The 23187-nt window shown below is 40.6% G+C and overlaps 1 protein-coding gene across 1 annotated transcript in view; it reads left to right on the top strand.

Moving 5' to 3' along the window:
• Nucleotides 1–23187, top strand: part of sec23ip (SEC23 interacting protein) — a 155492-nt gene that overhangs the window by 28051 nt on the left and 104254 nt on the right. Inside the window, exons 9-13 of the mRNA XM_068052891.1 lie at nt 3063–3271; nt 5921–6039; nt 9954–10109; nt 10636–10731; nt 20735–20950. Of these exons, the coding sequence (XP_067908992.1) occupies nt 3063–3271; nt 5921–6039; nt 9954–10109; nt 10636–10731; nt 20735–20950 (796 nt within the window). The remainder of the gene's footprint in view (nt 1–3062; nt 3272–5920; nt 6040–9953; nt 10110–10635; nt 10732–20734; nt 20951–23187) is intronic.

Raw genomic sequence — 23187 nt, 5'->3', positions numbered from 1 at the left:
TCCGCCATTCAATAAGATCACGGCTGATCTGTTTGTGTCTCGAATTCCACACTTCCATATACCCCCGACAACCTTAGATTCTTGTTAGGCAAGGGAATCAATCTACCTCTGCCTTAAAAATATTTAATGATCCCACCTTCACCTTCTGAGGCAGAGAGTTCCAAAGTCGCACAGCCCTCTGAGAAAAATTTCTCCTCATCTCTGTCCTAAAAGGGCGACCCCTAATTTTAAAAAAGTGCCCCCTAATTCTGGACTCTCCCACAAGAGGAAACATCCTTTCCACATCCACCTTGTCAAGGCCTTTCAGGATCTTGTATACTACAATCAAGTCTCCCCTTGTAGTTATCACATTGCTGTGTGTGGGAGCTTGCTGTGTAAACTGGCTGCCTCATCTATATTACAACAGTGACTACACTTCAAAAAAATATTTAATTGGCTGACATGCGTTTTGGGGTTTGCGATGGTTGTGAAAAACGCTATATAAATGCAAGTCCTTCCTGCATTCTACTTGTCTTGGACTTAAGCACACTCGCAACTTGAACTTTTAGGAAATCCTCAACACTCCCAAATCCTTGAGGATTAGACCTGTTAACTGGTTTATATTAACCCATGAAAAGGGAACAGTGATGGAGGGCTGGTGGACAGATAATACTATTACTAGATTCATGGAACAAGCAAAGTGATTCCAGACAACGCAGTAGCCTGCTGACATCATCAGAGTGTGCCAAGTTGTGCACATGCACAGCTACATTTTGCCAGGACTAAGTGGCGCATGCGCGGGATGACATCACCGCGCAGCACCAATGTTATCGCGTATCCGCGCCTGGTCCATCTGCGCGCATGCGCAATGCAGCGTCATCGGGTATCCGGCCCCTCACTCAGCTGGAGCGAGCGGCTGAATGGGAGACTTTGAGGCTGGAGCTCTCCTTCCTTGCTCCAGGTCTCGATGCTTCCTCCCCTCAGCAGCTCACTCCAGACCTCGCTGTTCTTACCCACACCCCTAGCCGATTGTTCCTCACTTTCTGACCGTTCGATCCCCGCTTTCCCGCCCGTGTCCCCCCCCCCCCCACCCCACCCCAGCAGCCACTAGCTCCAGGCCGCACTGCTTCCCTCCTACGTTGCCCCATAACCCCTTGCTGCTTCAGGCGGCGCGTTGGATCCGATCAAATTTGGGAGTGAATGGCCGAGAGGAGGGAAGGGGAACAGCATGGAGCTAGTGGCTGGAGGTGGGGAGCGTGGAGCGAGCAACCAGAGAGCGGGGTGCCGAGGAGAGGGGAACAATCGGGCAGGGGAGTCGGGGAGCACCGAAGACTGGAGCGAGGGGCTGGGGGGTGGGGATGGGGGGAGCGGACGGTCGTGAGGAGGGGGAGAAAGCGAGTTGTCAAGGAGGGGAGAGTGGCAGTTGGGGCGAGAGCGAGAGGCTGCGTTCGGGTGAAATCGGTCCTGGTCAGTCATGTAAACGAATCACAATAATGTATTGGCAGCACATTTTATACTCTGCCCGTTTTTCTGCTCCATCGATTTGGGTGCCAATTCACTGTCTTCCAATGGAAATGCAATCATAAAATTCCTTTTGTATTTAATAGGATTACTGGAATATTAAATAGATCTGAGATTACTATTAGTATCCTATAACATAGCATATTACTGGACTTCCATCCAACTTAATGTAGGGTTAGTTTGCTAGAACGATCTAACTATAAGCATTTCCTGTGATAAATTGAGCGGCACCATCTTTAATCCTGGCAGCTGCCTGAATGTCGCAGACACTGACGTTCCAGTTGAAGAGCCTGCATTTGCAAGTACTGCACCACCTAGTAGTTGCATTGTCAGCAAACGCAGCCTGGAACAAATCCAGGGAGCTATAAACTGGTTAACTTAACATTGGTGGTCGGAAGATATTGGAACCTTTATTTAGAGGTGTAGTAGAAACACATCTAGTAACTAAAATATAAAAACGTCCAGCATGGATTTCAGAAGGGAAAATAATGCTTAATCAATCTTATTGAATTATTTGAAGAAGTAACAAAAATAATAGATCAGGGTAATTCAGTGGATATACAATGGCCTGGATATTGTGGTCAGTGACCAGAAAATGCTAGCCGTATTTTATGCATCGACTTTCTGTGGGCTTTTGCACTGGAACTTGCTGTAATTAAGAATCAAAAACAGTGTGCCACCCCCTAAAGGATATCTGGGGTCTTTGTTAATGTGACAAGCAATTGTGTATCTCCCTTAACTAGTCAGATTTAAGAATTCTTACTGAGACACATAGTCTAAACCAGGAAATGTCAATTGGAATAGTTAGTTCAATGTCAAAGCATATATAGAAAGTGCAAATATAGAGAGAAGGAAAAATGGGATTGAAAGAGTTAAAAGAAAGATAGAAATAGTTATTTTTAAAAAATGTCCAATGATAGTTAAAATCTGAAGGAGTGAGATTTCACACTGAAAAATAAATTTTCAGTATTAGGGAGGTTTGGCAGTTATTAGGACTTATCGCGCGTTTAAAAATTAAGTAGAGTAAATTTGCGTCCTTTCATGTCTTTGAATGCCAAGTCCCCTTGGCAAGGCACAGTTGTAGCAAATCTTGTAGAGGAGCAAGGAAAGTCAGACAACAACATCCTTAATTCTGCATTTAACTGTGTGAATTTGTGGACACTAGAAGATGCTGTCCAGTTTACTCAAAAACGTTGAGTGCTGATGGCCTCATCGTTATTTCCACTGCAAAATCTGGGCCATGGGCTTTCAAAAGCCTTCGTATAAATACACAAGGGAGAAAAGAGTACAAGGCAAGGTGATTGGGTGAGATGCAGCAAATAAGAGTGGGAGGATGCTCATGTAGAGCAGAAACCCTCGTCGAATGTCCTGTTTACGTGCTTTAATTTCCATGTAATTCTATGTAAAATAATTTAGATCATCATTTGAATATTTTTGCAACCAAACTTTGTTCTGGTTTCAGTTTTGATTTAGTAGTGTCCTTGATGCAGAGCTATATTATGGAATAGTAAACTTTTCCCATGTGACTTCAGTTGACTTGTTTTCTATTCTTCTTACAACAGGCTTATCAAGAAAATCACATTACCAAGTATTGGCCGCTTGCGTCACTTTACCAATGAGACATTATTGGACATATTCTTCTACAGCAGCCCTGCATACTGTCAGACTATTGTGGATAAAGTGGTCGCAGAAATCAATCGACTGTATGCTCTCTTCTTGAGTCGAAATCCTAATTTCAAAGGAGGAGTCTCGCTTACAGGGCATAGTCTTGGTAATAAGTGTTAATATTTGAATGAATAGTCACTCTCTTGTGACATTGTTCACAGGTGGTTTGGAGCGTGGAATATGTTACTTATATTGAACTAATGTCACTGCTATGCTTCTCATGAGGAAAATTATGCTGTGTCACGTGGGCTCAGTTTTTCTGTTGAGATGGATATGGGGAATGGAAGCAATTGGGGATGGCCTTTGTGTCTGAGGGGTTGAGGGTGAATTGATTCTGCTGGCACTGCTCGTGGGGCATTTTTTCTTTCCAGATCATGAACATTTGGGAGAGGCCACCATTGGCTTGTGGGTCTTGGAAATGCCCAAGTGGTTTTGAGGACTCCAAGAGAGCTGTTTTGTGGTGCTCCAGGTCTGTGCTACGCTCATTTTCTCTCTACCTCTTTTTCATACGCTCTTTGTGGTGCTCACATGCCCTTTCTGCCACACGTGCTGTTTCATGCTGCCTCTGCTGCTCTGCCTCGGCCCCACAACTGAGGTTCCCAGTACCTAGAATCATCTTGATAGCTGACCTGTGTACCCTCTTGAAGGCAGTAATTTCCCCCCTCATTTAGATCACAGAACTAAACACTGTACTCAATATAGGGTGCATGGTTTTTACTCAAATAAGCATTAATGTTTGTTCCTCTGCCACTGCTGAGACATGTCCGATTCCTGATACCATGCTATGATAGTACAATAACAGTTCCTGAAATATCTGCCACATGGTACTGAGATACTATCATCTTTTTTCATTACCAATGTATTGTCCCAGTTTGTGGATGTGAGTGGGCCATGCTTTCAGCAAGTTTTTATTTTGTACTCTTTTTGAACTCTGGACAGAGGATTTGCCTCTGCACCCTCAATAAACTTCTCCAAAGTTCCAGACACATCGTTAGTTACTGTAAAAATGATAAATGCTACTGACACTTGCTACTAATGCCAGACATGCCATTGGTACCAGAACACACAGTACAAAGAGGATGACTGGCTGGCTGAGGTGGATATAGTGGGAGCTTAGCCATTAACTTCACAATGGGTAGCAGGAAAAATGCAATAGTAGCAAAAAAAGGAAGAGCATTGATGTTTTGGATAATTCTTAAATAAAGAAGTTGAGTACTTTACCTGTTGAGATATTTCATTTGTTTTTTATCTACCACCAGGAGTTTTCATGTATCTCTTTCTGGTGGCTTAATTCTTCATCTATCTTTTTTATGTTCTCACCAAAAGACCGTTGAAGTAAACTATTGCAGAGTTTACACATTAATCTGAATTCAAGGCAAATTGAATGGGTCCTTGGCATTGCCACAGTAGCTCTCACTGATTAGTAAAAACATAACAGAACCCAAAGGTAGATTATATCTGTACTCCTTATGATTTGGAAACATGGACTTTACTACTTACCTCTTATTTAATTGGTGACAGATAAACTAACAGTGTCTATTGTACAGCATATAGGACATAATGCTCATTACAAGAAATGCTTTCACGAAGAAAAGGTTTAAAGAAGGGATTGATAATTTGTTATGGCCATGTCATTTGCCAGTGTAATTGATTTTGGAGTATAAATGTGGCGTTATAGAGTAGATCTTCGAGAACTTGCCTTTGAAATATGCTTTCATTTGAACTTGATCATTTTACCATCAACCTCATTAGGCAGCTCTGTTCTTGGTCATTAACAGATAGTAACCAATGTTTTGCAAATACTTCTACAAATTACCTGCAAACTCTTCTCAGTGAATTTTTAATTTTATATTGCGTGTCAAGGGGTTAAATGTGTCTTGGTGTCATATTTTATGCTGGATGATTCTTCTAAATGATATGTAATTAAAGAACTTTTCAAAGCAGAGTAATAGAAAATGATTACTAGGGAAATCCAAGCCCTGGCTATTGACTGTGATGTAAAAGGCAATCAGTGTTCATCCTGTTTTAGTTATGATTTTGAAACAATTGTGATAAACCAGCTCCTGCAGTTAGAGCTCAGTTATGCTTTGCTTGCATACTAAAGTTTTTAAAAATATTTAAATAACAGAGTTGCGTTTTAAGTCGGTTCATACTTTGAGTTGTGTGAATACTAAGGTTATGCTGTAATTTTTCTGAGGAGTCTTTTATTTGTCTGATATGTTGAGTTCTGAGAAGATAAAGACAAAGTCTTGCCTGAGTGTAAATCTGAAAAACAGAACTGGTTGACAAAATGGCATCATTGCTCTTGGGTCAGCTGTGTTTTTTTTTAATGTTAATCATTTATATCAATTAACAGAGTATATGGTTTTCCACTTGTTCAGCGATCTCAAAAAAATAAGAGTTTTTCTGGGAGTGTACTATAAGGTAGTAATCCAATTGAAATGGTTCTGATGAGGTATACTACAAGAATGTTCAGGCTGTTGGGTTAGTCATCTGAGCCATGAAATTGGATCATATTAAGTTAAAATGCTGACAGTAATGGGGTGTTGGCGCAGAATAGCACTGTACCTCCTGACTATAAGGAAGCCACTATTCTTTATATAGCACAAAACAATGGATGTAGCTACTATTAAAATCAGCCATGTTTAATTGATTTACATTTGTAAAAAGACTTGGGACGATTCCTTGCTCCAAAAAAATTGTCTCCAAGAATATTTTGAAAAAGAAATATACATCACTTTTAATTTGTCCATAGGTTCTCTGATCCTTTTTGATTTGTTGGCCAATCAGACGGGCTGCTCTTCCCCTGGCGATCCCACTCTATTAGCATCTAATGGGACTGTGAAAGATTCTATAACCCCAGAAGAGACTCAGGTACAGTAATATACAAAGAATTGACCAATTATTGAGCAGATGTGTAAAATCTGTGAACGCAGTTTTTATAGGGGCAAAATTCCAAATTAGCAGTTCTGTGTATAATAACGGGTTCTTGGCATGCATGCTTTAAAAAAAAAAAATGAAATTGCGCCGATTTATTTGAAAGACAACTGCCTTTGGATGTTTTTCATTGTTTTAATACCAGTGTTAGTTGCTTTTGGAGTAACCATTGGCAATGATCATTGGCAGCCTTTCGTTCCTAAACGTCAAGATGTTCCTTCCTGCTTGCTATAACGCCCAAGGAAAGGCTTTTTAATTTATTTTACGCATGTTAGAAGGGAAAAAAGCATTCCTTAGAAAGAGAAAAAATACCACACAAGGATTAGAAGACCGAAGTGTTCTCTTTTGTTTAGGCAGGCTGTCTCATAATTTTTTCTTGGGCAATAACTTAAGTTGTCGCTACTGACTTAAGGGACAGTATTTGTTAAAAATTCAATTTCAAAGTCAAAAAATTCTTCAAAAATCTTAATGAGTTAATAAGTTTTTCAAGAAGAAAATCTAGGCTGTGCTGTTTACAAATTTTGCACTTATTTATCATGCTTTGTGAGTTAGAATATAGTAGAGATGTTTGTCAGGGAGCAATTGTTGAGTAAAGCTGCAGTCAAACCAGAGAAGTGATATTTCAGTTCCAGGTCATTGAACCAAATGATCATTCCTTCCCTTTCAGACAAATAAATGGCCATTTGCGATGCATTTTGCTTTCAGAATATTAGTTTAAATGTATTTAATTTGTAAATTCTCAGCAGTCTGTTGGAATTATTTTTAAATCCGCTGGTTTACATATATGAAAACTCCTTACTGGTTAACATTTTCCAAGAAGCTACTGAGAAATTTACACCTCCCAAATTTCTGTTTGTCCCATCTGGAGTGCACGCTCTTCCCCAATAAGGACAATGCTCATCCTACTTATTGAAATCTAGAGTTTAGATGGTATTTATAAATGGCATGGTCTACATTTGTATTGTTTGAAAAATTTTTTATTATCCCTCTAACTCTTTAAATTTTATGTGTAATAAATTTCTTCATCAAATAGTCTCTTCTGAATTTAGTAGCAGTGACTATTAAGGCTCGCTTCCTGTCTCGCTCGCTCCCCCCACCCACCACGTGGACTCTCCCAGTGGATGAACAAACATTGCACATCTCTGCATTTTCCTGCAGAATGCCTGTTCATTCGCTAACATGGGTTTGCCATACAATAGCAAAATACTGCAGTTGCTGGAAATCCAAAATGAAAACAGAAAATTCTGGAAATACTCAACAAATACTCAAAGCATCTGTGGAGAAACAAACCGAGTTAGTGTTTCAGGTCTGTGATCTTTCATCAGGAGTTTTTATGAAAGGTCATCAACCTGAAAGTTAACTCTGTTAGTTACCACAGAGACTTGCTGAGTATCTCCAGCATTTCTTTGTTTTGCTTGCCGTCCACTACCTTATTGTAGTTAATTACATTGACATTATGGCTTTAATTGAACCTTGGCTCATGGGTGATGGTACCTTGCCCCTTACCAAAGTTTCCACACTTGCTTATATTTTTCATCAACTGCCATATTCAAGCCACCGCTATGGCAATTTGACTCATCAAATCAAAACTACTCCTCTAGTCCTCTGATATTCTTTCCACTTTGTAACGTCCTTTGCATCTCTGCAAAAATCCTAGTTGTTTAACTTCCCCCCAAGCTATTCCTTGGCTTTTATTCCAGTACCAATCTTCTCTTTAAAGATCTCCTCCCTTGCTCCCACTACACTTTTTCCACCTCCTCTTAACTGTCAAAACTGTTCTCCCCCCACTTTCTGTAGTTTCTTTCTTATCTCCCCATATGCCCTCTTCAAGCTTATATTGTCCATGACACAAACCTCCTGATCCCTTGACCCCATTTCCACCAGAATTCTCAATTCTGGCCAGTATCCCATCCTTCACTCTCTGTAAACTTCGGTACATCCAAACTGCCCATATCCAATCCTACACCAAGTCCTGCTCACCCATCACCTAAATTGGCTCCCAGTCCACAACACCTCAAATTTAGGATTCTCAGCATTGTACTTAAATTACTTAATAGTCTTGTCCCTCCCTATCTCTGTAACCTCCTGCAACCCTACAACCTGTAACTAAGCACTATATTCTGGAATTGCCTTTTTAAACCTCACTGCCACATTCTCCTTTTTAAGACCCTTCTTAACAACCACATATTTCACCAAATTTTGGTCATCCCTCCCTCATATCATCTCTCTATACTCAGATAATTTTTTGATCTTGCCTCCTTGAAGCACCTTGAAATGGTTTACCATAGTAAAGGTGCTATGTTAACCTTCAAGCACAAGTTGGCTTGAGTCCACTGCAATTTAACAAGCCAAAATTGTACAGCTTCCCAATACAGAGTACTGGTAAGCTTCTTGCTTGCCCAGCTAGTATCACCCTACTATTTAGGGCATTATCTTGAAGTTACCTGGAGCCAATTAGGAAGAATCCCAGGCCTTGGTGGTAGGTCTACCTTCCATGCTGAACAGTCAGCACCTGGTTCAGTGTTTGATTACTAATTCTCTTCTTTATACTGAGTTGATTTGGTTCCAAACATCTTATCATTGTTGGCTAAGGGAATCTGCTGTCTTGCAGTATTTGTGACACTGCTCTTATTCAGGTCAAACTTTATTAATTACTGTTGCACCCCTGAGTCTAATTTTCACACATCATTCATCCTCCTAACCACTAGTGTCCAAGCTGCCAAGTCAAGGAGAGTATATGTGGAGTATTTTCCAGTATTCCCTGCTTTACGCTCATATCTACTTTTTCACTAATAATAATAGTGGAAAATGGCTTCCTCCTGAGTCCAAATACTTAAGTATTTTAACTGAGATGCCACATGTGGTTGTTCTTATGTAACATCATTTCTAAATATTTCTATTTTGTTTTGCAAGATAAAATATCCTGAGGATGTTGGTGACTGAGGGGCGTGGGGGATGAAGGGGGGCACTTCTAATCTGCCTGCTGCAACCACCCAGCTGCTGTGAGGAATTTAACTTTGTTCCGTCAGGCTGTTTAATGAGAGAAAAGTGGGAACAATGTTAACAGGCAGCCCTTTTCCAGCCAGTGGGCCCTTTTGATGGAGACTGGAGTAACCTTGCCTTTTAGTGTTTTTTTTTTGTTTCCTTCTGCTGACAAGCAAAAGTGAGTAGCAATGAATTATGGTACAGAAAGCTGTGTAGCCCAGGGGTGGGACCACAGAGAGCCAGTGAGGTGGGGGATGTGAGGAAGACATTTGTAGGATTCTGGGAATTTTTAGGGAATAGGTGTGCATGCAGAAACTCTTGGGGTGGGGAGGGTCAAAATTGATTTCTTTCCAAAGTACAAAAACATTGATCTACCACTTTATTCATCAAACCATGGGACCATCCGACTGCAACACCAATCTTATCAAAACCTGTCTCCCTAGTGGGAAAATTTAATTTTAGTGCCTTTATAAATAGTATATACACTTGGTTTACTTCATATAAAGAGTGGTTTAAGGGAGCAATGTTTTTTCTGCAATCTAATTATCTTTAATGACTGAAGTTTCTCTAAAATGTATAATGTCGTCAATCTCTGAATGGAAATATTTTCCTTTTACAGCAATCAACATGATTACAGGAATTCTGTTATTGTAATAAGAAAAAAACACAAAGCAGTTCTCAAAATTCTAAAGATCTCTTGATGATTAAGTGCACTGTGCAACAGACTTAAAGAAAGAAAGCATTTCTTCTTGCTTGGTGTTTCAATTTTATATATGGAATTTAGAGAAGCAGAATTTTTCCTGGTTGCATTGGCTTAGTTTTAGCTGATGTGTATATTTATAAACTTGTACTTGTTTGCAATTCAGATAGAGAACCAGAATTGCCAAGATCCTGAAGATTTTGATGAACTGAAGGATGAACAAGAGGAGGAATTCCTGACACTGCCAGAAGCATTGGAATCACTTGGTCTCTCCGAGTACCTCAGCACTCTGGAAAAGGAAGAAATAGACATGGAGTCGTTGGTAAGGATTTTTCAGCTTCAATTCAATGCACACACAAGGGTCGAATCTGGTCCTACAACATTACCATAGTGCATTTTCTAATTAGTTTCTTCTTTTAGAATGTTGATTTCTTTTTGAGGGGGTGTGTGGTTATGCACTGTTTAAAACATTTTTTTTCCAGCATAACCTTTCTGGTAATGGGAACTAATGCCTAGTGACTGAAGTATTTGGACTTTTTTAAAAATATTCGTTCGTGGGATGTGGCTAGGACAGCATTTATTTCCTATCCCTAAGAGACTAAGCTCTTCAAAGAGCTTGTTCCTGTTTGCACTGAATAAATTGCATGTAAGATTTTTTTTAAATCTACCTCAGCTCCTTTCTTTTGTATTCCACTTTATACTGTTCTCTACTGGGAAAAATAAGTCTCCAATCTCCATCAGTACTGTTGCAGTCAATGAACCAGCTTCTGGAAAAGAAAAGAAAATGTTTTGTATGTTACCCTTCATCAGTACTGGGCTTGATGCACTTTTCTTTTGCTCATTTTTAGCTCATGTGTACCGTAGACGACTTGAAAGAAATGGGGATCCCTCTTGGACCAAGAAAGAAAATAGCCAATTTTGTAAAGGAGAAAGTAAACACACAGGTATTATTATTCCTGAAGAGTACTTCACTTGCTGGTTTCTGTATCAGCAATGAAATTAAATTGTAATTCTTGTGAACACAGTTGTGACTGGCTCTGTAAGAGGGAGCCAAAACCCAGTAGTAGTAACTTTTTTATTGCATTTCTCACTGCTTTCTTTATTCAAGTTATTCCTGTGATTAGAATACAATGTTAACTTGATTAGGCCACCTGGATTACTAGATAGTTTGGGTTTTGCAAAGAATTGTGAATAAATATTGCCACTGCATTGTCTGTTTTCATATAATGCTGATTTTCCATAATCTTTTTATTCAAGTATTGGATCAGCTGAAATTTCCATAAGTGTTGTATTTGTTACAATCAGGTGAGGCGGGATCGAAGGGCTCCCCTCTTTTCTCTCTCCTTGTTTGACCACAACAAATTTATTCTTTTTGAAGTGGATATACTTGCCAATTTAGTGAGCATTTAACTGTGTATGCACTGTAATCATGAGCAGAAGCAATTGGACAGGTTTTCTTGAGCTTAACAAAGAAAGAGGTTAGCTGTATTGTACTTAAACCGATCTAGATAAAATAATAATTTACGCTCTGTCTCACTCACACTCTCCTCTCTCTCTCTCTCTCTCTCTCTCTCAAAATATATATATATTATAAGTAATATATTATATAACGCAAACACACGCACACAAATAGGTTACAGAGTGGGAAAGGATAAATTGGTCAAATTAGAGTCCAGAGAAATAAAAGGAAAATACAGTCTGTGGATGTTGGTGATTCGGCTGGCTTCAGGCTGATTTCGGTGGTCGTGTGACTTTCCTTTAGTAGTCCTGAGGCTTCCGATTTGAGGATGTGGATAGCTCATTCAGTGGTTCTTCTGGAGACAGTGGCGTGGCTGACCTCCTTCAAGAAGTCTCTGTCTGCAGCAGGGATGTCCCTAGGTGGTCACGGTCAGCAGGCAGGGTTCAAAGTTTACAAGGTGGATTGGAGAGAGCAATGAAGGAGGGAATTCTCTTCTCACAGCTAGGCTCCTATTGTTAAAGTGATTAGGTTTGAGTGGTTCGCCTCTACCAGTTGAATATTCAGGTAATGGCCTTGATGCCTTGCTAATGGGAGCAAGTTAGGTGGTTCACTCAGATCCCCCAGGTCATTGTCCTTGATGGGTTACTGCAGACCTGCTGTCTCTATCTCAGTGCATTGGAATGTGGAAAATACAGGGATGCAAATTGGGGTGGCCATCTTTAGCTGCCAGCATTGAGTCACCTTTTAATCTGTTTATAAAAAAAAAATTCAATTCGTGTTTCCAGGCGGTGGATTAAAAATCATCATTTAGCATAGCATGATTTCATGACATGGTCCTCTATCATGACATCTTTCATCTTAGAGAAGACAAAAATTAGCTCAACAAATGATGCATTGTAACAGAGGGCAGTTTCTGTGTCTTGAAATTCACATTTCTTGACACTATAGAATCCAGAATATAAATATTGTGTATATATAATGTAATTACAAGGTAAAGGAGATTGTATTTCACATTAGGCCCTCATACTTGGAGACATAAATCATTCTTCACAATGGAATTCTAGTTTGTTTACTGAAAATTATTGATTCTTGTCATACTATTAATACATGCTAAAGCTGTTCTAATATTGTATGAATTTTTGAAGTCATCTAGTGTCAAATAGCTCACTGGTCTGTTTCATGATTAAATAGAATTGTAGAATCATAGAGCACAGAAACAGAACATTTGCCCCTTTGCGTCTGTTCTTTGGCAGAGCTATCCAATTAATCCCACTCCTCTGCTCTTTCCCCATAGCTTTAAGTTTGTTCTCCCATCAAGTTTTTCTTGTGAATGTTATTGAATCTGCTTCTACCACCCTTTCAGAATTTGTTGATACCAGTTTTGCCAATTTTGCATTTAAAGTCATAGTTTAAAAAAATTACTGGGACAAATGTAATCTATTAACTGATTCATTAATTAAACAGCAAATTGATAAACTTTGTTTTGAATGGTACTACATACTAAAATAAAGTGGATTTTGCTTCAATTTGTAAATTGCTGTTTAAATTATAAAATGGGTTTGTCTGTTTATTGAAACTAGCTGGGCAAGGACACCATTTTCAAGTGAACTGTTGTGTATGTACTGGAGTAGAGTTTCAGCTTGTCGTCTGGGCATAACACTGGCATTGTAGTTCAACCGTCCATTCGCGAAACTACCTGATTTTTCCATTGAAATCAATTGAGCTCAGACTCTCTAGATTGCGGGGGGGGGGAATGGGAATTGTGGGGATAAGTGGATGTCATCATCCTGATACTGATTGCTAACCAACAATATTACTAGAAAGTGGTCATGTCTGCCATGACTGAATAGCCCACTGGCACTCACTGTCTAGTTTCCCATATGAACAATGATCATCTGAGTGAGGAACCTTCTGTAACCACACAAAGCATTGGAGTTGCAAATCCAAATCATTACAGCTTTCTTCACACCTATGGAGGTAATGAGTCTGCAAGTATGGAAAATTTATTTACCCAATTCCCAACCGCACAGTTTCGCGGAACAAGATTTGTCTGTATCCCAATAGAGGAACATTATGATAAATGGTTAGGAACTTGCTATGTGAGGAATTCTAGTGCATTAATCAAGTAACCCCTCCTTGCCATGTAAGTTTGAAACTGACTTCAAATAATTCTGGTATGCTGGGCAATTGGGTTCAGATTTTAACAAAATTTCCAAAAGATAAAAATAGTTCTTTTTCTTTGTTTGCCACAGCATTTTCAGAATCAATTTTTAGGCTTAGAATTGTATGCCCATTGACAGATTCTGTTAACAGTAACTAGTGGTTTCATTCTTAGCAGTGTGTTATTTCACAAAATGAAATACTTTGATTAGCATTGCTGACTTTCCCTGTAATGCTCAGGTATTGCTCTGCCATGTAACTATTACATTGAAAAATCTTTTCCATTCCGTGTCTTTAAAAATCTTTATCTTGTGTTTTATAAGAGTGGACAAAGTCTCAGCAATGTGTAAAGTTCACTTGGCATGTTTCCCAGAAGTTTATTTCAGCTGCATAAATTATCTATGATTATTGTCACAGCAGCTTTGTTATTTCTGAGGTGAATCTACAACTACAGTGGCTTTTTGGAAGAAGACCAATTCAGTAGTTTAACAATCCAACAATAACATGTCCATGTACTTTTTTATAAATGTTTTGTCAGAAATTTATTTTAAGAAAATTGCAGGTTTTGGTTTGTAGGCTTTGTACAGCACACTGGTTGATTTAGTTAGCATACAGGTGTAAAATGATAGTTCTTGAGAAAGAAATCCATTTTATATCAATGCTTTATTCCGTTTGCAACTTTAAAAAAAGTAAAATTTGCTCCAGTTATTTCAAAGCAAAATTGGCTGAGCTTTAAGTTGCATGAGTTCTGAAGTCTGTCCACTTTGTTTTTAAAACGTTCTGTTCATCCTTTCAGTTAAGCACATTTTAAAAACAACACCGTGGAGCAGTGTTTTGTGAGTTGATTAGTGGATTGTATAAATGTTTTATTGTTCATTTGAATGTAGTAAATGATATAGTTGAAAAGCAACAACCTGAAGGAAGCAGCGTAGCTTGATATGTCTTTTACTGGAAGCAGTTGAAAATAGATAATCTTGAGATTTGTTCTAAGAGCCAAAATGCTATACTAGTGTACTCTGGCAGTAGGCAATAAGTTGTGTTGTGCGTTTTACATAAATAGGAGCAGATGCATGCTGCACCATTCAATAGGATCGTGGCTGATCTTTGACCTCAGCTCCACTTTCCCACCCGGTCCCCAAATCCCTTCATTCTGAGAGTCCAAAATCGACCTACCTCAACTTTCATTATCTCAATGACTGAGCATCCACAGTCCTCTGGGGTAGACCATTCCAAAGATTGACAACTCTGAAGCAATTTTCTTCTCATCTCGGTCTGAAATGCTCAACCCCTTTATGAGACTATGCCCCCTAGCTCTAGACTCCCAAGCAGCAGCAACAGCTTTTTTGCAGCTACCCTGTCAAGCCTTCTCAGAATTTTATACGTTTCAGTGAGATCACTTCTCATTATTAACTCGAGAGTTTAGACCCATTCTACTCAATTTCTCCTCATAGAGCAGCTCTCTCATTCAAGGAATCAACCTTGTGACACTTCATTGCACCACCTTGAAGGCAAGTAAATCCTTCCCGAGGAACATATATCAAAACTGTACACAGTACTCCGGGTGTGGTCTCAGCAAAACCCTGTACAGTTGCAGCAAGACTTCCTTACTCTTGTACTCAGTTCCCTTTGCAATAAGGTCAATCTACCATTTGCTTTACGAATTGCATGCTGTATATATATGTTAACTTTGTGTTTCGTATACAAGGACACCAACTGCCTCTGAACACCAACAATTAATAGTTCCTCATTATCTAAAAATATTCAGTTTTCCTATTCTTCCTACCAAAGAGAATAAGCTCACATTTTACCACAGTATACCCCATCTGCCATTTTTTTGCCCATTCACTTAACCTATCTATATCCCTGTGCAGACTCCTTGTGTCCTCCTCACAGTTTACTTTCTCACCTAGCTTTGTATCATCAGCAAATTTGGATACTTTACACTGTACCTTCATCTAAGTTATCAATGTAGATTGTAAATAGCTGAGGCCCTAACACTGATTCTTGCAGCATCCCACTAGTCACAGCCTGCCAATCTGAAAAATGACCCACTCACTCCAACTGTTTTCTGTCCTTTTAACCCAGTGGTTCTTGTTTTTTTTTGTCCGCGCACTGCTTAGGCGGGACAAAAGACCCTGCCCCACCTACCCTACTGCAAAAGAAATCATCAGAATTAATGGGAACTTGGGGAAATTATAAATATTTTGTTGCCTTTTTGCTACTAAAAGTAATAAATTTTTGTGCATGTTTTATCAAATATCATTAAATATCAAGTAACATTTGCGCCACACAAGTGCCAGGCAGTGGCAAACGAGAAAATCTAACCATCTCCCCATTACATTCAATGGCATTATCATCGCTGAATCCCCCACTATCAACATCCTGGGGTTCACCATTGAGATGAGCAATTCCACAACCAACAGATCAAATCTAAGCTCTACAGTGCTGCCACATCCAGTCGCGAATAGTGGTGGACAATTAAACAACTAACTGGAGGTGGTGGCTCTACAAATATCCCCATCTTCAATGATGGGGGAGCTCAGCACATCAGTGCAGAAGATGAAGTATTTGCAACAATCTTCAGGCAGAAGTGTCATGTGAATGATCCATTTCGACCTCCTCCTGAAGTCCCCAACATCACAGATGCGAGTTTTCAGTCAATCCGATTCACTCTGTGTGATATCAAGTAACGGCTGAAGGCATTGGATACTGCAAAGGCGATGGGCCTGACCACATTCCGGCAATAGTACTGAAGACATGTGCTCCAGAACTTCCCATGCCCCTAGCCAAGCTTTCCAGTACAGCTACAACACTGGCATCTACCCGGCAATGTGGAAAATTGCCCAGGTATGTCATGTGCACAAAAAGCAAGACAAATCCAATTCGACCAATTACCACCCCATCAGTCTACTCTCAATCATCAATAAAGTGATGGAAAGTGTTGTCGGTAACACTATCAAGCGGCACTTGTTTAGCAATAACCTGCTCAGTGATGCTCAGTTTGGGTTCTGCCAGGGCCACTCAGCTGCTCACCTCATTACAGCCTTGGTTCAAACATGGACAAAAGAGCTGAACTCGAGGTGAGGTGAGAGTGACTGTTCTTGACATCAAGACAGCATTTGACGGAGTATGGCATCAAGGAGCCCTAGCAAAACTGGAGTCAATAGGAATCAGGCAAAACTCTTCGCTGGTTGGAGTCATACCTAGCTCAAAGGAAGATGGTTGTGTTTGTTGGAGGTCAACCATCACAGCTCCAGGACACCACTGCAGGAGATCCTCGGTAGTTTCCTCGGCCCAACCGTCTTCAGCTGTTTCATCAATGACCTTTCCTCCATCATAAGGTCAGAAGTGGGGATGTTCGCTGCTGATTGCACAATATTCCGCACCATTCGCGACGACTCAGATACTGAAGCAGTCCGTGTAGAAATGCAGCAAGACCTGGACAATATCCAGGTTTGGGTTGATAAGTGGCAATTCAGATTCGTGCCACACAAGTGCCAGGCAATGACCACCTCAAACAAGAGAGAATCTAATCATCTCCCCTTGACATGCAATGGCATTACGATTGCTGACTGCCCCCACTATCAACATCTTGGGGATTACCATTGACCAGAAACTGAACTGGAGTAGCCATATAAATAACGTGGCTACAAGAGCAGGTCAGAGGCTAGGAATCCTGCGGCGAGTAACTCACCACCTGACTCCCCAAAGCCTGTCGACCATCTACAAGACACAAGTCAGGAGTGTGATGGAATACTCTCCACTTGCCTGGATGGGTGCAACTCTAACAACACTCAAGAAGCTCGACACCATCCAGGACAAAGCAGCCCGCTTGATTGGCACCCCATCCACAAACATCGCTCCCTCCACCGACGTACAGTGGCAGCAGTATGTACCATCTCCAAGATGCACTGCAGCAACGCACCAAGGCTCCTTAGACAGCACCTTCCAAACCTGCAATCTCTACCACCTAGAAGGACAAGGGCAACAGATGCATGAAAATACCACCACCTGCAAGTTCCCCTCCAAGCCACACACCATCCTGACTGAGAACTATATCGCTGTTCCTTCATGATCGCTAGGTCAAATTCCTGGAATTCCCTTTCTAACAGCACTATTGATGTACCAGGACTGGAGCAGTTCAAGAAGGCAGCTCACCATCACCTTCTCGAGGGCAATTAGGGATGGGCAATAAATGCTGTCCTAGCCAGCGATGTCTGCATCCCATGAACGAATATTTTTTTAAAATGTGTTTCATGTCTTCTACTGTGAATCCAGGTACAATATTCTTTAATGTCAGAGATTTCCTATTCCCCATTATATAATTTATCATGCACAACCTCTAAGGAACCTACATTTACTTTGCTACTCTCTTTTTACATATCTATAGAAGCTCTTACAATATGTTTTTGTATTTCTAGATTACTCTCATATTTTCTCTCTCCTTATCAACTTTGGTCATCCTTGACTGGTTTCTAAAACTCTCTAATTCTAGGGCTTGTTCGTCCTCTTGGCAACATTACAAACCTCTTCTTTTAATCTCATACTGTCCTTAACCTCTTTAGTGAGTCACAGATCACTTTTCCCATTACAGTAAAACTATTCTATCTCTGACTTGGCCTTGTTTGTCTGAAGGGAGCATTTTCTATAGGTAATCAATTTAATTCTCTATGTACTCTCATTTGAAATATCCTTGGTATTTAGAAACAAGTTAGACCACAAATGCTTTATGGGCACAAATTCCTGGCCTGTGCTATCTGTTTCATTGTGCAATTAGCAGATAAAACCAACAAGCAATTTTGTATGCTTTGGTTTTTCAGCTAAATGAAGCAGCAATGGCATAATTAAATAAAATTCTGCGTTGTCGCCTTTGTTGGAAATGGGCAAAGTCCTAAGTAGGTTTTGCATCTTTCTGTCACTTATGCTGTTGTATACTATCACCTTGATAGATTTACTTGTTGTAAATGTAGCACTAAGCTGGTGGCATAATGCGTGCATGCGTAAGGATGATGTATCCTCACTTCTGCTGCCATCTGGTTTTAATTTCTTGTGCTGGAGGCTGAATTAATCTATTTGCAGTAAAATTTTTGCTGCAAACTTTTTAAAATTATATATTATATAATCAATACAAGATATTGAGTGGGTGGAGCACTACCTAGAACTGTACTCCAGGGAAAATTTTGTCACTGAGACCGCCAGTCTCTGCCAGTCATGGATGAGCTGGACGTACAGCCAACAAAATCGGAACTCAGTGATGCCATTGATTCTCTAGCCAACGGAAAAGCCCCTGGGAAGGACGGCATTACACCTGATATAATCAAGGGTGACCGCGGTGACTGCAGCAACTACCATGGTATCTCCCTGCTCAGCATAGTGGGGAAAGTCTTCACTCAAGTCATTTTAAACAGGCTCCAGAAGCTGGCTGAGTGTGTCTACCCTGAGGCACAATGTGGCTTTCGAGCAGAGAGATCCACTATTGACATGCTGTTCTCCCTTCGCCAGCTACAGGAGAAATGCCGCGAACAACAGATGCCCCTCTACGTTGCTTTCATTGATCTCACCAAAGCCTTTTGACCTCGTCAGCAGACGTGGTCTCTTCAGACTACTAGAAAAGATCGGATGTCCACCAAAGCTACTAAGTATCATCACCTCATTCCATGACAATATGAAAGGCACAATTCAGCATAGCGGTGCCTCATCAGACCCCTTTCCTATCCTGAGTTGCGTGAAACAGGGCTGTGTTCTTGCATCTACACTGTTTGGGATCTTCTCCCTGCTGCTGTCACATGCATTCAAGCCTTGAGAAGAAGGAATTTTCCTCCACACAAGATCAGGTGGCAGGTTGTTCAACCTTGCCCGTCTATGAGCGAAGACCAAAGTATGGAAAGTCCCCATCTGGGAACTCCTCTTTGCTGACGATGCTGCATTAGCATCTCACACTGAAGAGTGTCTGCAGAGACTCATCGACAGGATTGCAGCTGTCTGCAACGAATTTGGCCTAACCATCAGCCTCAAGAAAACGAACATCATGGGACAGGACATCAGAAATGCTCCATCCATCAATATCGGCGACCACGTTCTGGAAGTGGTTCAAGAGTTCACCTACCTAGGCTCAACTATCACCAGTAACCTGTCTCTCGATGCAGAAATCAACAAGCGCATGGGAAAGGCTTCCACTGCTGTGTCCAGCCTGGCCAAGAGAGTGTGGGAAAATGGCGCACAGACACGGAACACAAAAGTCCGAGTGTATCAAGCCTGTGTCCTCAGTACCTTGCTCTACGGCAGCGAGGCCTGGACAACGTATGTCAGCCAAGAACGACGTCTCAACTCATTCCATCTTCGCTGCCTCCGGAGAATCCTTGGCATCAGGTGGGACGACCATATCTCCAACACAGAAGTCCTCGAGGCGGCCAACATCCCCAGCATATACGCCCTACTGAGCCAGCGGCGCTTGAGTTGGCTTGGCAATGTGAGCCGCATGGAAGATGGCAGGATACCCAAGGACACATTGTACAGCGAGCTCGTCACTGGTATCAGACCCACCGGCCGTCCATGTCTCCGCTTTAAAGAAGTCTGCAAACGCGACATGAAGCCCTGTGACATTGATCACGTCGTGGGAGTCAGTTGCCAGTGATCGCCAGAGCTAGCGGGCAGCCATAAAGGCGGGGCTTAAGTGTGGCGAGTCGAAGAGACTTAGCAGTTGGCAGGAAAAGAGACAGAAGTGTAAGGAGAGAGCCAACTGTGTAACAGCCCCGACAACCAATTTTATCTGCAGCACCTGTGGAAGAGTCGGTTACTCTAGAATTGGCCTTTATAGCCACTCTAGGCGCTACTTCACAAACCACTGACCACCTCTAGGCGCTTACCCATTGTCTCTCGAGACAAAGAGGCCGAAGAAGAAGAATAATCAATACAAGATATTGAGTTAAGGATTGGTTACTTTTTAAATAACTGGAGATTTGTGGAAACTATTTGCTGATGTAAAGTGTGTTTTTGAAGGATTAGTTGGAAATAGATATATTTAGGACCCCTCCCTTGCTTCACACCCCCGTCCCTCCAACACGCCCCAAAAAAATGCCAGCAAGGTTTTGTTAGTTTTGGAATAGAAAGTGTTTTCACCTGTTTTGTTGGCTGGCATTTTAACTTTTTTTTTTAGTTTTCCTGTATATTGTTGGTGAATCTATTTGAGCATTTTTTTTAGTTTACTATGAATGTTGTTCACACGATAGGAAAGTTATGGTTGACGAAGCTCTTTCTAGAAATAGGAGATATAATGGTTTGAAATAAATATAATGAAACTGGATGATTTTCTTTCCCTTCTGTTACAGGCAAAGAAGAAAGAAGCAACAGAGAAAAAAGCAGCACTGGAAGCCCTGAAGAAAGCTCAGCAGGAAGCAACCCAAAAAGCAAAAGATGAAGCTGTTCACATGGGCTCATTAGCTGCAGAGAAACAGGGAGGCCTGAAGAGGATGCTGTCTTACGTTGGTGCTAGCGTTTCATCTGTCACAGTGCATTATGACCATTTTGAAGCTGGTGCTGGCCAGGTAAAGGTCACTTTGAAGTTTGGATTTGATTGTTGGGATTTTTATGCGTGCTGAGTAAATGCCTTAAATGAGCGGGATTGTGCAATTTTGAGTTTGGTTGGCAGCCATCACTGTCTTAACTGAAGATGTTCGAGTACTTCATGTGATAGCAAGTTCCATACTCTAACAACACTCTGGTTAAGAAGTTTCTCCTGAATTCCTCATTGGAGTTATTAATTTTATGTTTATGACCCCTAGTTTTGGACACCCCCACCTGCCTTTTCCCTGCAACCACCCCCCCCCCCTCCCCCCACTCAGCAACATGTCTTTTCTACATCAACTTGATCAAAATCTTTAATTATCTCAGACTTCTATTGGGTCACCCCTCAACCTTCTCTTTTCATGAGAAAAGAACCCCAGCCTGTTCAATCTTTCCTGAGAGCGATAACCACTGAGTTCTGGGTATCATCCTTTGTAAATTCTGTAGTGTTTCTAAATCCTTTCTGTAATATAAACACCAGAACTATGCAGAGTACTCCAAATGTGATCCACCTGAAGTTCTATATAAGTTTAACATAACCTCTCTGTTTTTCGATTCTGTTCCTCTGGGAATGAACCCCAGTGTTTTGTTCACATTTTTATGGCCTTATTAACCTGCTTCGCTACTTTTAATGATTTGTGAATCCAAAAGAAAGAAGAATCTATACCCTTCGATTCCTTTGCTCCTCTACCCCATTTAGATATGTTTTGCAAGGAATATGAGGCTTTTTTAATCCTCTTATCCAAATGTGCACTTCACACTTATCTACATTGAAATTCATTTATCATTTACACGTCCATTCTGTAAGCTTATTTTATAAAGACAAATAATTAAATATTGATGCAATTGGCCTATTTTCAGCTCATCAGAAGTGTGAAGTGATCGATTTTGGTAAAAAGAACAAGGAAAGACAATATAATATAAAGGATACAATTCTAAAGGGGGTGCAGGAGCAAAGGAACCTGGGGGTATGTGTGTACAAATTGTTGAAGGTGGCAGGTTGGGTTGAGAAAGCAGTTAATAAGGCATATGGGATCCTGGGCTTTATAAATAGAGGCATAGAGTACAAAAGCAAGGATGTTATGGTGAACCTTTATTAAACATTGGTTTGACCTCAACTGGAGTATTGTGTCCACTTCTGGGCACCACACTTTAGGAAGGATGTGAAGGCATTGGAGAGGGTGCAGCAAAGATTCACAAGAATGGTTCCGGGGATGAGACACTTCAGTTACAAGGATGGATTGGTGATGCTGAGGCTATTATCTTTTGAGAAGAGAAGATTTAGAGGAGATTTGATAGAGTTGTTCAAAATCATGTGGGGTCTGGACAAAGTAGATGGAGAGAAACTGTTCCTATTGGTGGAAGGATCGAGAACCAGAGCGCACTGATTTAAGGTGATTGGGAAAAGAAATGATTGCTATGTGAATTTTTTCTTTTTATGCAGTGAATGGTTAGGATCTGGAATGTACTGTCTGAGTGTGTAGTGGAGCCAGATTCAATTGTGTCTTTCAAAGGAGAATTGGATAATTATTCAAAGGAGAATTGGATAATTATCCAAAGAGAAAATTTGCAGGGCTATGGGGAAAAAGCAGGGGAGTGGGACCAGCAGGGTCTCTCTTAGACAGAGCTGGCTTAGACATGATGGGCCGAATGGCCTCCTCCTGTGCTGGACCAGTCAGTGATGCTAAGAAATTTAGAAGCAATTTCTTTACCCAGAGAATGGTGAGAATGTGGAGCTCACTACTACAGGGCGTAGTTGAGATGAATGCATTGATGTATTTAAGGGAAGCTAATTAAGTACATGAGGGAGAAAAGAATCGAAGGATATTCTGAAAGGGTTCAATGAAGTAAGGGGAAGGAGGGCTTGTGTGGAACATAAACACCAGTGCAGACCAATTCAGCCAAATGGTCTGTTTCTGTGCTGTAAATTCAATGTTGTTCAATATATCAGAGGTAAAAAGTAACACTAGATAGGAAGTGACATTTTTTATACTTACTTTTAAATGTTAAAACTGTTTTCGCTTATTGTGATAATAAAGCCAAAGCTTGAATTACTGGTGATATTACTGTTTAGAATTCATGCTATCTCAGTATAAGTAATTCTTAAAATCTTGTGTATCTCTGGTCTAGCTATTTCATGTAACACATCATGAAACAGATTTCCTATTGTGTGAACAGAGTGGTGCACTTGTTTATAATTTCATTTACATTTATGTGC

This window comes from Heterodontus francisci, chromosome 20 (assembly GCF_036365525.1).
Source record: "Heterodontus francisci isolate sHetFra1 chromosome 20, sHetFra1.hap1, whole genome shotgun sequence".
NCBI lineage: Eukaryota > Metazoa > Chordata > Chondrichthyes > Heterodontiformes > Heterodontidae > Heterodontus > Heterodontus francisci.
The sequence above is the reverse complement of the archived record's forward strand: the minus strand, read 5'-3'. Positions and strand labels throughout refer to the sequence as shown.